Source organism: Macaca fascicularis, chromosome 9, assembly GCF_037993035.2.
Source record: "Macaca fascicularis isolate 582-1 chromosome 9, T2T-MFA8v1.1".
NCBI classification, from domain to species: Eukaryota; Metazoa; Chordata; class Mammalia; order Primates; family Cercopithecidae; genus Macaca; species Macaca fascicularis.
Genome location: NC_088383.1, coordinates 12,897,675 through 12,912,052, shown reverse-complemented (window position 1 = coordinate 12,912,052; position 14,378 = coordinate 12,897,675). Strand labels below are relative to the sequence as shown.

The window sequence follows — 14,378 nt, the reverse complement described above, 5'->3', positions numbered from 1 at the left end:
GAATGTCTATGGTTTTTAGACTATTTGAGCTATAAAGTCCACCATTTCTTCAAATGAAGTCTTAGATGGGAATTCAGCATAAGCAGACAAAATTGGATATAATTCGTAGATGCTCTGTTTGGGTATAGAATTGGCTATAGCATCTTGTCCTGTTCATATATGGATCCCAGAGTTTGGAAAATATTGTTTTATATCAAAGGTGCTAAAAGTATGGTTTCTGGATTTTTAGTGGCTTTGAGGCACTTCCTGGGGTTCTGTGAGGTCAAAAATTCTTTTGATGATAATATTAAGTTGTTTTTTTTTTTTTTGAGATGAAGTCTCACTCTGTCGCCTAGGTTGGAGTGCAGTGGTGTGATCTCGGCTCACTGCAACCTCAGCCTCCCAGGTTCAAGCAATTCTCCTGCCTCAGCTTCCTGAGTAGCTGGGATTATAGACATGCGCCACCATGCCCGGCTAATATTTTTGTATTTTTAGTAGAGACGGGGTTTCATTATATTGGCTGGGCTGGTCTCGAATTCCTGACCTTGTGATCTGCCTGCCTTTGCCTCCCAAAGTGCTCAGATTACAGGCATGAGCCACCGCACCAGGCCGATTTTTTTTTCTTTCTTTTTTACTGTTTTGACATTTGCAAAAGTGATGGTGGGTAGAGCTACTAGCATTTTATCATGATTCAAGGTAGTGGTACCAAATTATACTAGTACCATTATACTTTCACCATGCATTTGCTGTTAAAAAAACAGTGCCACTTGCACTTAAGAGTCTCCTTGTTGAGTCCATAAAAATGAGTTTTTTTTGTTTTTGTTTTTGTTTTTGTTTTTTTGAGATGGAGTCTTGCTCTGTTGCCCAGGCTGAAGTGCAGTGGCACGATCTTGGCTCACTGCAACCTCTGTCTCCCAGGTTCAAGCAATTCTCCTGCCTCAGCCTCCTGAGTAGCTGGGACTATAGGCGTACACCACCACGCCTAGCTAATTTTTGTTTTTGTTTTTTTTTTTTTTGAGACAGAGTTTTGCTCTGTCGCCTGGGCTAGAGTGTAGTGGCGTGATCTCAGCTCCCTGCAAGCTCTGCCTTCCGGGTTCACGCCATTCTCCTGCCTCAGTCTCCCGAGTAGCTGGGACTACAGGTGCCCGCCACCATGCCCGGCTAATTTTTTGTATTTTTAGTAGATATGGGGTTTCACTATGTTGGCCAGACTGGTCTCGAGCTCCTGACCTCAGGTGATCTGCCTGCCTCGGCCTTCCAGAGTGCAAGAATTACAGGCGTGAGCCACTGTGCCCAGCCAAGGAGCTGTTTATTATGTTTCAACCTTAACTACATATGCCTATAGTCTCAGCTACTTGGCCGGGAGCTGAGGCAGGAGGATCACTTGAGCCTGGGAGAGCAAGGCTGTAGTGAGCCATGATTGTGCCACTGCACCCCAGCCTGGGTGACAGAGTGAGACCTTGTCTCAGAAAAGAGTCTGTCCAGGTGGTAATGGTCATCTAGATAAATTCCCTGTTTTATAAAATTTTAGACAGGGGATTGAAGACAGTTGAGTTTCTGTTGGAAGAATTCTCCTCTGTCAGCTAAGGTATCTTGGAGAGAGAGAGTGCCATTTCCTCCACTTGGGAAGAGAAACAACGGATTGTCAGAGACCTTGACTGAGGCCACTTATCAGGCTTTCCAGTTTTCTTAGTTCAAATGAAGTACTCAGCATCCAAAGAGCCATATTTTGGGGTATTGTTTTCTAAACCCTAACATTACCAAATCTGACTGTCAAGAGTAAACTTTTTTAGTGAATGTGAGGGCACACTTATTCTTACATCTTCTTGGGTATGATTTGTGCCTGTCTCTTTCTCTTTTCTCATTCACCTGTACTGCTTTTTGGTTATCCTTATGAGAGTTAGTAGTTTTCTTGGCTCTTGGTAACTATTCTTGCTACTTTTGAGCTCTATCAGAAAACTTTCCTGGTACTAACAATACTAGTTTCTTAAAACCATTTTGAAATGTTTAAGAACAAATAAAAATATCATAGTAGGCAGGATTTCTGCTTTCCGTAACTAAATAGAGGTTTTTAAAGAAAAAGTTTGCTTTTTCCCAACAGGCAGCAATGGATTTTTGCATGAACATGAACACAAAGGCAAACAGGAAGAAGTTGGTACGGGCACTCTTCATAGTTCCTAGACAAAGGTAAGTGTTATAAAAGAGAAATTTATTAGTGTTTTTACTCTGTAGTGCTGGTTGTAGGATCAAAATTCTTATCTTTTTAAAAATATTGCTTTTGATTTTACTCACTCTGTAGGTCATTAGCATTATTAGCATATTTTTTAGAACTTGTTTCCCATTGATTTTTGTTCACTGCTTGTTAGCTCTGATGGGAATATTTCTTCTGATACCTAATTATTTTAAGAGAAAATGTTTAAGAGTAGCTTAAGCAGAATAAGAATTGCTAGAAGCACTTGCTTTGCATTTTTGCCTCTGAAGAAAAAGTAATAAATGGAACATATTTTTTTTTGGAGAGTTTTTAGTTTGTGCAAAGATCAGGCTAATGTAATATATCTAGTTCTTAGATTTATGTTTAAATGAAAAATTTCAAGTTATTTAGGTAATTATAATAGTTTAGAGGTATGATAGCCTGCCTAGAGACTCATTGGATAGAATTGGAAATCACACTAATGATTATGTTGCTAGTAATTCAAGACACATATTCAGTTGCATAATGCTTTTAGATAATTCTGATGCATTATATTACACTAAATTAAAATTTCTACTTCACCTGAACATTTCAGGACCACTCATAGACTGTTGACCTTAGAATCCTGGAGGAGATCTATTTCCGTTTATTCAACAATAAATAATTAAATAATTTTGTTAACTATTAAAATGATTACATATGATGTAGCTAAGACAGATACTCTCCCAAAAAGATAAGGATTCTGAGGGATTTCATTGAAGGTTTCTTCAGCAGAATTTTAATGAGGTTCATTCATTGATGGAGGCCCATGATCTCTTGATAATGGTAAGATTTCTCAGTGAAACCAAATCACTACTTGCCTTTTTTCTTTCATATCAGTTTTTAATCTCCCGTTAGCATTATTAATTCATTTTAGTGGGGCAAGAGAGAGGGAATGTGTTAATGTAGTGAGTAGATAATTAAGAATTATGTAATTGAAGAAGTCATATGGATGAATATTTTTATAATGTAAAATTACATACTTCAGGCCAGGCACAGTGGCTCAGGCCTGTAATCCCAGCACTTTGGGAGGCTGAGGCTGGTGGATCACCTGAGGTCAGGAGTTTGAGACCTGCCTGACCAACATGGTGAAACCCCATCTCTACTAAAATGCAAAATTAGCAGGGTGTGGTGGTGCATGCCCGTACTCAGCTTCTCATGAGGCCGTGGCAGGAGAACCGGTTGAACCCAGGAGGCAGAGGTTGCAATGAGCCAAGATAATGCTATTGCACTCCAGCCTCGGTGACAGAGCGAGATTCCATCTCAAAAAAAAGGTGGAATGAAGTGATAGTTTATCATAAGTATTAAAAAAAGATGCAAGTATTCTAGAGCCATGAGAAATAGATCTCATAGTCTTATATCCTTGTGGTATATAAATACAATTAAGTATATTATAATCAGCCTGATAGGAAAGATTGTTATATTATTCTAAAATTTAATCATTCATTAAATAATTCATTAAGCATCTGCTGTGTACTGTGATCCATGCTGGAGATACAGTACAGGGGTGAACAAGATCATCTTAGTTCTTGTATTCATACAGCTTACAGTTTGGAGAGGCAGACACAGGAGTAATTCTAAGTGCCATTGTCAAGAAGAAGCGCAGCATGCTTTGAAGCATAGAGCCAAGTGGAACTGACTGACTGAGTCTGAGGAGTCAGAGAAGACTGCCTGGAACAAGGGTCATTTCATCTGAGGCCTGAGAAGAATGGACTAGATAAGGGATGGGTGGGGACTGGGAATGTAGGGAGAGCGTTGCTGACAGAGGCAACACAGTATGTGCGGAGAGACAGAGACAGGAAAGGTCATGGCATCAAACTCCTGGAAATTCTTGGTAAAACCTCTTTTTTTGTTGTTTTTTTTTGATACAGAGTCTCTCTTGTCGCCCAGGCTGGAGTGCAGAGGTGCAATCTCAGCTCACTGCAACCTCCGACTCCAGGGTTCAAGCGATTCTGCTCCCTCAGCCTCCCAAGTAGCTGGGACTATGGGCCCCGCCACCGTGCCCGGCTAATTTTTATATTTTTAGTAGAGATGGGGTTTCACTCTGTTGGCCAGGCTGATGTTAAACTCCTGACTTTGTGATCCGCCTGCCTTGGCCTCCGAAAGTGCTGGGATTACATGTGTGAGCCACCGCGCCCAGCCAAACCTCTTTCTTAAATGTTTTGACGTTGTCCTCTAGACTGTAAACTGCAGGAAGGAGGCCATGTTTACTGCTTTATAGCCAGCGCATAGCGCAATACCTGTCATGTAAAAGGTGATCAAATTAGGCAACATGACACGTAATGCCCTTTCTTGGCTAGCTGGCTTTCAGCTTCTTCAGTCTTAATTCTAGCTATTCTTCCTCCTGCAGAATCTTGATCTGTAATGGCTTCTCGAATACCGTTTGCTCTCTCTACTCCCATGCCTTTGCCGCTGCTCTCTGCTTTTATCTGGGATGTCCTTTATTTTTCCACTGGAAATCTTTGACTCATCTTTAAGTCTTTAATAAGAGCTATCCTCTATGGACAGCCTTCCTTTTTTCCCTTGTGTAGATAGAGATGTTCTTTACAGCACTTCATGTTGGTTTGCTTCCTGTCTCTCCTTCAGGCTTGAAACTATCACTCTTTAGGACAGAGGACTCCATCTTTTCATTTTCTGCATCTCCAACACCAAGTATAGTGTTTGGCATATAGTCCAACCTTAAAATATTTGAGGAATTAATCTTGATCATATGCAGTTTTAAATAATAAGTGATACAGCCCTATAGCTCAAAATCCAGAAGTAGAAAACGTTATAGATGAAAAGTATCCTTCTTATCCTTGCCTTCCCATCTGCCCAATTTCCACTCCTTTCAGTAGGAAATCAGTATCTTGATGCTTATATATTCTCCCAAAGATTCTTCTGCGTATGCAAGAAAATACAATTACAGATTCTTATTTCCTGTTTTTAACACAGTGGGTAACTGATACATATCTTTTCATCTCAAGACATAAAGATTTCCCTTGTTCGTTATTTTAAAGCTGCAGTGTTTCTTTTGATGAATGTACTATATTTAACTGTTTCAGACTTTCCAGTCTTGCCATTACAAACAGTGCCATGTTTGAATTTGTACTTCCTCTTTTCTCCTCATGATTATGTTAGCTAGTGGTTTACCTAGTTTTTTCCTACCAAAAAAACTCAGCTTTTAGATTTATTATTTATTCTCTGTAATGATTTTCTTACTGTTATTTTTGATTTTGTTCTTTATTAATTTCTTCTTTTGGGTTTCTTCCTTTTATTTTGTTTATTTTCTGGCACTTCGCATATGAGTTGTCCATTGAGCATAGTTTAAGCCATGTCTCTTGGTTCTTTTTTTAGAGACAGGGTTTTGCTGTGTTGCCTAGACTGGAGTGCAGTGGTGAGATCACGGCTCACTGCAGCGTCAACCTCCCAGGCTCAAACAATCCTCTCACATTAGCCTCCCAAGTAGCCGGAACCACAGGCATGAACCACCATATCTGGCTAATTTTTACATTAAATTATTATTATTATTGGTAGAGTCGGGGTCTTGTTATATTGACCAGGCTAGTCTTGAACTCCTGGGCTTGAAAGCAGCTCCTCCTGCTTTGGCTTCCCAAAGTGCAGGGATTACAGGCTTGAGCCACTGTGCCCGGCCATCTGTTAGTTCTAACATGTGGTAATTTTAGTTTTATTTCCTTTGTGACCCAACGAGTTTCAAAATTTCCAGGTAGAGGGGCTTTTTTTGTTTTGTTTTGTGGCTTTGTCAATAATTTATATTTTTATTGCATTTTGATTAGAGAATACTGTCTTTTTATTTTTTTTTGGAAGTTTTGAAGTTTACTTTGTCTCTAATTATATAGTCAGTAAACGTATTGATCAGGTTTACATGATTAAATAATGATTCAGATCTATTTTCTTACGTTTTTGGCCATTTGCCCAGAGGTCATGGCTTGAGAGGTGGAGTCAAGACTGTGACTCCTGATCTGTTGCCTTTCTCCTAATAGCTACTATGATTCCAGATTTCTGTATATTACTGTTGTGGTATTTGTTGTATAGATAAAACTTAATTGTTAATTACATACATTTTTTGTCATTATAAATTGTTCTTCTTGGTCTTATTTAATGCCTTTTGGCCTGAATTCCGACTCATCTGATACTAATGATTATGATTGCTGCCTTTTTTTTTTTTTTTTTTTTTTTGAGGTGGAGTCTCACTCTGTCACCCAAGCTGGAGTGCAGTGGTGTGATCTCTGCTCACTACAACCTCCACTTCCTGGGTCCAAGCAATTCTCACGCCTAAGCCTCCATGTAACTGGGGTTTCATGCGTGCACCACCACGCCCGGGTAATTTTTTGTATTTTTAGTAGAAATGGGGTTTCACCATGTTAACCAGGCTGGTCTTGAACTCCTGACCGCAAGTGATTCACTTGCCTTGGTCTCCCAAAGTGCTGGGATTACAAGTGTGAGCCACCGCGCCTGACCGCTGCTTTCTTTTTAGTTGCGTTTTGTTTGGTATACCTGTGCCCTTTATTTTATATTCCATCTTTCAGAATCATTTTAGTTGAGTCTCTTTTATGTACAATTGAATTGAATTTTACTCTCAGACATAGTCTGAAAATACGTTTCTTTTAATGAAAGGAATTTAGGCTATTTATGATTGGCTTGAGTTCTGTAATATTTTTCTTTTTGGTTTAATTCCTAAAAGACTTTCATTGTGTGGTCTTTTATATTTTTTAATTTAGTGTGCGTGCATGAGTGTGTGTTTCTTGTTTTTAGGAAGGTTTGCATTATTATTTTAGTACTTTATGATTGTAAGTTTCCTTAGCGATTGTTTATTTAGACAGTCTCTTATTTTCTACCATGAGCAGTGGTAAAATTAGTTTGTGGTGTCTTCTTACTCTCTTTAGTCACTCATCTGATATTAGTTAATAACGTTTTCTTCCTTAGTATTTTCCTTTTTACTCTTAAATGTATTTATTCTTGTATTTGAGTAATATTTAACTTTCAGCATTACAAGTAGGCAAGCAGCACACCTGACTTCCTGTCTGCTTTCCCAGCCCGCCTCACTTATTTTTATGTTGATGACATATCCTGATAGGGAATAAAACATTTATATTAAAATTTCTTGCTCTAATGCCCTTATTTGCTAAAGTTCATTTTCGTCGTCGTTTTTTTTTTTTTTTGAGACTGAGTTTTGCTCTATTGCCCATGCTGGAGTGCAGTGGCGTGATCTTGGCTCACGGCAACCTTTACCTCCAGTTCAAGCGATTCTCCTGCCTCAGCCTCCTGAGTAGCTGGAATTATAGGCGCCTACCACCACGCCCAGATAATTTTTGTATTTTTAGTAGAGACAGGGTTTCATTATGTTGGCCAGGCTGGTCTCATACCCCTGACCTCAGGTGATCCGCCCACCTCAGCCTCCCAAAGTGCTGGGATTACAGGTGTGAGCCACAGCGCCTGGCCTGAAGTTCATTTCTAATAGTTTTCTCAAAAAGTGTTGTTGGGGAAAAAATATGCCTTGAATTTCTCTATGTTCAGGATTGGGGCTATGTTACTTGAATGGCTGCTTGACTGGTTATAGTGGAGGATCCACAGCTCATACCTTTTAACCCTAAATATCGTGTAGGTGTCACTCAATAGTCATTTGGCATTTGCCATTACTGTGTTGAAATATAGGCCAGCTGGCCTTTTTTTTTTTTCCTCTCTTAAAATTGACTTGGTCATTTAAATGACTGGCCAAGTAATTTTTTCTCTAATTAATGAAGTAAATGCAATAACTTTCCTAGGATAGATCGTTCTTGGTGTGGATCCTTCTGGGTCCTTCTTCATGCCCCTTCCATGTTCATATTGAAAAATTCAGGGAATTTTATTTTCTTTTTCCTCAAATATATTTAAATCCTAGTTCTGTTCTCTTGTTTTGGCTTGCTTTTTTAGGTACCCCAATGATGCATAACTGTGCTTTGCTTGTTTTCTGGCTATTTTATTCTTACCAATCACTTTTTTCAGTGTCGTCTTTTTCTTACTCAGCATTCTGCCAAGTCTTTTCCCTCTACTACTCTTTTTCTCATTTCTTGTTTCAGTTCATTCAATTTTTTAAAAAATGCGTGGAAAACTGGCCAGAATTTTCATATATTTCATGGCAGTATGTTTCTGGAGAATTTTGTTTGGTAGGTTTTGAGGAATTTGTTCTTTTCTTTCTAATTTTTTTAATTTAAAAAAATGGACAGTACCTTTGCATTGATGCTGTACCTACCCTCTTTGTATTACATATCATGAGTTAGATTTGCTCAGCTTTGTTATTAACAGGTTTCTTTTTTTTTTTTTTTTTTTTGTTGAGACGGAGTCTCGCTCTGTCACCCAGGCTGGAGTGCAGTGGCCCCATCTCGCCTCACTGCAAGCTCTGTGTCCTGGGTTCATGCCATTCTCCTGCCTCAGCCTCCCGAGTAGCTGACACTACAGGTGCCCACCACCACGCCCAGTTAATTTTTTTGTATTTTTAGTAGAGACGGGGTTTCACCATGTTAGCCAGGATGGTCTCGATCTCCTGACCTAGTGATCTGCCCACCTTGGCCTCCCAAAGTGCTGGGACTACAGGCGTGAGCCACCGTGCCCGGCCAACAGGTTTCCTTTTTAAGGACAGATTTTTGCTGTGGTTTCTGATGTTGGTTGCTTTGGGGGCCATTTCCCTGTTCTGCATGGGTGTTGCATTTCCTCCTGGAGCTTTTGCTCGGTCTTTACCCTGCCTTTCCAGATGCTAAGCTTTTGTTGTATGTCAGGAATATGGGTTTATCACTGAAAGATAGAACTTGAGGATAAGTGGTCAAACTATAGAGAAACAATATGTGTTTATCATTGAAAGAAGCATGTTGATTGCATATTTGAAGATCTGCCCTGTTTGGGCCAGCTTTCCCTTTTCTTTTTTTTTTTTTTTATTTTTTTATTTTTGAGATGGAGTCTCGCTCTGTCGCCCAGGCTGGAGTGTAGTGGCCGGATCTCAGCTCACTGCAAGCTCCGCCTCCCGGGTTCGGGCCATTCTCCTGTCTCAGCCTCCTGAGTAGCTGGGACTACAGGCGCCCGCCACCTCGCCCGGCTAGTTTTTTTTTGTATTTTTTAGTAGAGACGGGGTTTCACCATGTTAGCCAGGATGGTCTCGATCTCCTGACCTAGTGATCCACCCGTCTCGGCCTCCCAAAGTGCTGGGATTACAGGCTTGAGCCACCGCGCCCGGCTAGCTTTCCCTTTTCTTTTCACTTGCTTATCCTGCTGTAATTTACCTTGAAGCAAATCTGGACAGACTGGATGGCTTCAGTCAGAGTTTTCTTTTGAAGTTCATGTTTTCTTACATTAATATCATTCTAGCTTCCTATAACTGAGAAACTATTTTCAGCTTTATTGGTGTCGGCTATTACTTTTCCTGAGAAGACAGATAAGCCAGGATAGGCTAGGGATGTTGGAGGAACAACAAACCTGAAATCTGAGGCTCTTGAAGTCCTCTGGATTTGGTGGGCTCCCTAGAGCACCCTTTCAGGAGGTGACTCAAGGATCCAGACTACTTTCATCTACATCCTAGCATGACTTTTAGGTGGCCGTGGCATGGGAGGCAAGCGTGTGAACTCAGCTTAGTCGTAGATACTTTGGACAAGAAGTGCCATGTCATTTTTGTTCTTAGCCTATTGTCTAGGACAACAAGAGCATTTAGAAAATGTAGGGAAGCATGTGAAGCATTGGGGTAACATTGTGGCCCTTGCTACAGAAGTACTCACAGGGATTTGTTTTCAGTCAGTAGACTTGTGTTAATAATATTCCTCTTGTAAGTTATCTTGTTGGAAACAGAAATACTCATGATTTGGCTGGTAGAGGACAGTCTTTTGAAGGATGTAATTTATACCTAGCTTTGACTGTTACTCTTTACATGTCTATTTATTTATTTATTTATTTATTTATTTTTTTTTTTGAGACGGAGTCTAGCTCTGTTGCCCAGGCTGGAGTGCAGTGGCCGGATCTCAGCTCACTGCAAGCCCCGCCTCCCGGGTTCACGCCATTCTCCTGCCTCAGCCTCCCGAGTAGCTGGGAGTACAGGCGCCCACCACCTCGCCCGGCTAATTTTTTTTTTGTATTTTAGTAGAGACGGGGTTTCACCGTGTTAGCCAGGATGGTCTCGATCTCCTGAACTCGTGATCCGCCCGTCTCGGCCTCCCAAAGTGCTGGGATTACAGGCTTGAGCCACCGCGCCCGGCCTATTTATTTATTTTTTAAGAGACAGGGTCTTGCTATGTTGCCCAGGCTGCTCTTGAACTCCTGGCCTCAAGTGATCCTCCTGCTTCTGCCTCCTGGGTAGCTAGGATTACAGGCATGTGCCACCATGCCTGGCACATTTTTATATTTTATATAGATTTTAATCAATTGAATTGTATCAAAATCTATAATCATTTCTCATGTTAATAGTACTCTGTATAGTCTTTCCAGTGTTTAAATAAAACCGTCTCAATCTTTTTAAAGGTCATTACTGTGGGATTTGGAAAGCCAAGGCCTCTGTTTACAGATCTGTAAAATGGGATAATAGGGAGGGACTTGGACCAGGTTGACATTTCCTGGTTGGCTGTATGTTTTTATTGATCAGAAAAGTCTTTCATTTTGAAGGTCTTCTTTTGTCCTTCTCTCCCAGGTAGATTTCTACCCTACCTGCAGGATTTAGCTTATCCCTGAGCGGGGGGGATGGCTTGATCCCTAGGGAGTCTGGAGTAGACAGATAGTAATCAAGTGCCAATCAATTCCCTGTCATCCCATTTCTTTCTTTTTTTTTTTTTTTGAGATGGAGTCTCGCTCTGTCGCCCAGGCTGGAGTGCAGTGGCCGGATCTCGGCTCACTGCAAGCTCCGCCTCCCGGGTTCATGCCATTTTCCTGCCTCAGCCTCCCGAGTAGCTGGGACTACAGGCGCCCGCCACCTCGCCCAGCTAGATTTTTGTATTTTTTAGTAGAGACGGGGTTTCACCATGTTAGCCAGGATGGTCTCGATCTCCTGACCTTGTGATCCTCCAGTCTCGGCCTCCCAAAGTGCTGGGATTACAGGCTTGAGCCACCGCACCCGGCCCATCCCATTTCTGATTCTTCCAGAACCCATGTATTCCCATAGCTTTCTCTATCCTTTGAGTGATAGTGATGACTGATAGCCCTCAAGCGGGGAGGTAAGGAGAGTAAAGAGAGTTGAGCGTAGAGTAAGCAGGCTCAGATATTCTCCTGGGTAGACAGTGAAATGGTATTGGAGGTAGCAAGTTACTTCGAGTCTTTGGCATTTGGGGCAGGCTGGAACACTTTGGGAGAGGGGGCAAGGAAATACTATCACCTTTTGGCATCCTGGCCTAGTCCACCCATACCCACCCAGCCTGTTTGGGACTTCTTTAGTCAGATGCTCGTCCTCTGTGGCATGCTCCTTCCTCCCTCCTGTAAGACCAACACTTTTGGAGACCAAGGCAGGAGGATGGCTTGAAGCCAGGAGTTTGAGACCAGCCTAGACAACATAGTGAGACCCCATCCTCTATAAAAAATAAAATAAGCCAGGCATAGTGGCATGTGCCTGTAATCCCATCTACTTGGGGGAGGCTAAAGTGGGAGGATCAGTTGAGCCCAGGAATTTGAAGTTTGTGCGCTCTGATCTCACCACTGCACTCCAGCCTGGGTGACAGAGTGAGACTCTGTCTCTAAGAAATTAAAAAAATAAACACAGCATAACAACTAGTTATATAGCATTTACATTGTGTTAGGCATTATAAGTAATTTGGTATCTTTTGGGTGGGGGTAGTAGTTCCTGGAACCAGTCCCTCACGGATACCTAGGGACGACTGTATTTCCCTAATGACATATGACGTTGAGCATCTTTTCATGTGCTTAGTGGCTGTTTGCATATCTTCTTTGGAGGAGTATCTATTCACAGCCTTTGCCCCTTTAAAACTGTATTTGTCCTCTTTTGAATGAGCTGTAAGAGTTCTTTATGTATTCTGGGCACACATCTCTTACCGGATGTGTAATTTGGAAGTATTTTCTCCCATCTTCCGAGTTGTCTTTTCACTTGCTTGGTAGTATAATTTGCAGCACAGTTTTTAAAGTTTGATGTAGTTTATTTTTACAGTTCTTAAAGGTTTGATCTGAAGCAGTGTTTTAACTTTTAGTTGCATTCTTCCCGATGAAAAAAAATCTCAAAAGACTATGATTATATCCTTTAGCCTTTTTTTTTTTTTTTTTTTTGAGATGGAGTCTTGCTTTATCACCCAGGCTGGAGTGCAGTGGTGTGGTCTTGGCTCACTGCAACCTCCACCAACTGGGCTTAAGAGATTCTCCCACCTCAGCCCCCCAGGTAGCTGGGACTACAGACATGTACCACCACTCCTGGCTCATTTTTGTATTTTTTTTTTTAGTAGAGACAGGGTTTCACCATGTTGGCCAGGCTGGTCATAAACTCCTGACCTCAAATGATCCACCCACTTTGGCCTCCCAAAGTGCTGGGATTACAGGGAGGGAGCCTCTGTGCCCAGCCTCTCTTAGCCTATTCATTTGGACTCCACTGAGATGTAGAAATCCCCTTAGATATTTGCATTTTATTTTATAGGTAATTTATAACATAGCTATACACACAAGTAATTGAGATTTCACATTAAGTGTTTATGTCTTTTTTTTTCTTAAACTTTTAAAGTTTAAGTTCAGGGGTGCATGTGCAGGATGTGCAAGTTTGTTGCATAGGTGAACATGTACCGTGGTAGTTTGCTGCACAGATCATCCCTTCACCTAGGCATTAAACCCAGCAGCCACTAGTTACTCTTCCTGAGTTGTTTCTATCTAAAGTACACATGTGTCCATCACTCAGATCAAGATATATGACATTTCCAGCACCCCAGAAGGCCCCTCACCTAAGCCAAAATTTAAAGTCAGTCAATACCATGGGAAGTACATAAGAATCTCTTCTTTCCTTGTGTTTAAAGTATAAATGCACTTGGTATTGTTTTAGCCAAGTGTTGGCTCTTTAGATTAATGTAAACAGAATACTCTTCAGAGGTGAAGTGCTGCGCTTAATTCCTGAACAGCTTTTCCCGATCTAGCTTTTAGGAGAGTTTGCTGGACTTTTTGTGAGAAATTTTCTGATTGGACCTCTTCCTTCACTCAATTTGGAACTGTGAGAGAATGTTTTAGTGAAATCTGTTAGTATGTTGCACCACTTGGTGCCGCTGTTGTGTTGGAAACAGCAGCATTGTGGAAAAGTCGACAGGGCATTTGGTTGTTGATTTCAGAGTAAATGACCCCAGAGTTTTGTTTATTATATTTCATTTTTTAGGAATCATCTTCTGCTTTAGTGTTTCCTATGAAATCCTTTGTATTCTTTAATTGAACCATAACAGTGTTCTTTCACATTCATTTTTTTCCAGGCATTTTTGAGCACAGAGATAAAATTAAATAGCTTTCAACAGTCAACTTCTTTAGATTTTGAAGAGAAAAAGAGAGCTAGACATTTGTTTTAGAAAGTCAATTGATTAGGAGATAAAACCCCATAAGAATTTCTTCTTTCCCTCTCAATAACAAAAGTGTTTGTGTGTTTCTGCAGTCTTGTTTCTGTTTACTTGTAGTTAGTGACTCTTTACTAACTTGATAATCATTAACCGCTAGTAGGATACTTAAATGTGTGATTCAGGAGACCTTAAAAACATAAAGAAGATTTTATTATTTAAGGACAAATAGCATTCTTTTAAAGTGGTTCATTGTTCATTGTTGGTAAATGTAATTATCACCATTTTATAAGATCATAGAGTTCTGTTTTCAAAGGAAGGATCTAAGTATTTTTCAGTTGCTTTTCAGAACACTCAAATTAGATGAAATATCCATCTAGCTTAAATTTTAGGCTGGGTGCGGTAGCTCACGCATTTAATCCCAGCACTTTGGGAGGCCGAGGCGGGCGGATCATGAGGTCAGGAGATCGAGACCATCCTGGCTAACATGGTGAAACCCCGTCTCTACTAAAAATACAAAAAAATTAGCCAGGCACGGTGGTGGACGCCTGTAGTCCCAGCTTCTCGGGAGGCTGAGGGAGGAGAATGGTGTGAACCCGGGAGGTGGAGCTTGCAGTGAGCTGAGATTGCACCACTGCACTCCAGCCTGGGCGACAGAGTGAGACTCCGTCTCAAAAAAAATAAAAAATAAAAAATAA

At 40.9% G+C, this 14,378-nt stretch overlaps 1 protein-coding gene across 5 annotated transcripts in view; it reads left to right on the top strand.

Annotated features, from left to right (window-relative positions):
• UPF2 (UPF2 regulator of nonsense mediated mRNA decay) overlaps positions 1 to 14,378 on the top strand; it is a 131,514-nt gene that overhangs the window by 44,708 nt on the left and 72,428 nt on the right. For all 5 annotated transcript variants that reach the window (XR_012417464.1, XR_012417465.1, XM_005564621.4 and 2 more), the window contains exon 8: positions 2,081 to 2,166. Coding sequence is in view for 3 of the 5 variants with exons in the window: in XM_005564621.4 (XP_005564678.1) it covers positions 2,081 to 2,166 (86 nt within the window). In the remaining 2 variants the exon portion in view is untranslated. The remainder of the gene's footprint in view (positions 1 to 2,080; positions 2,167 to 14,378) is intronic.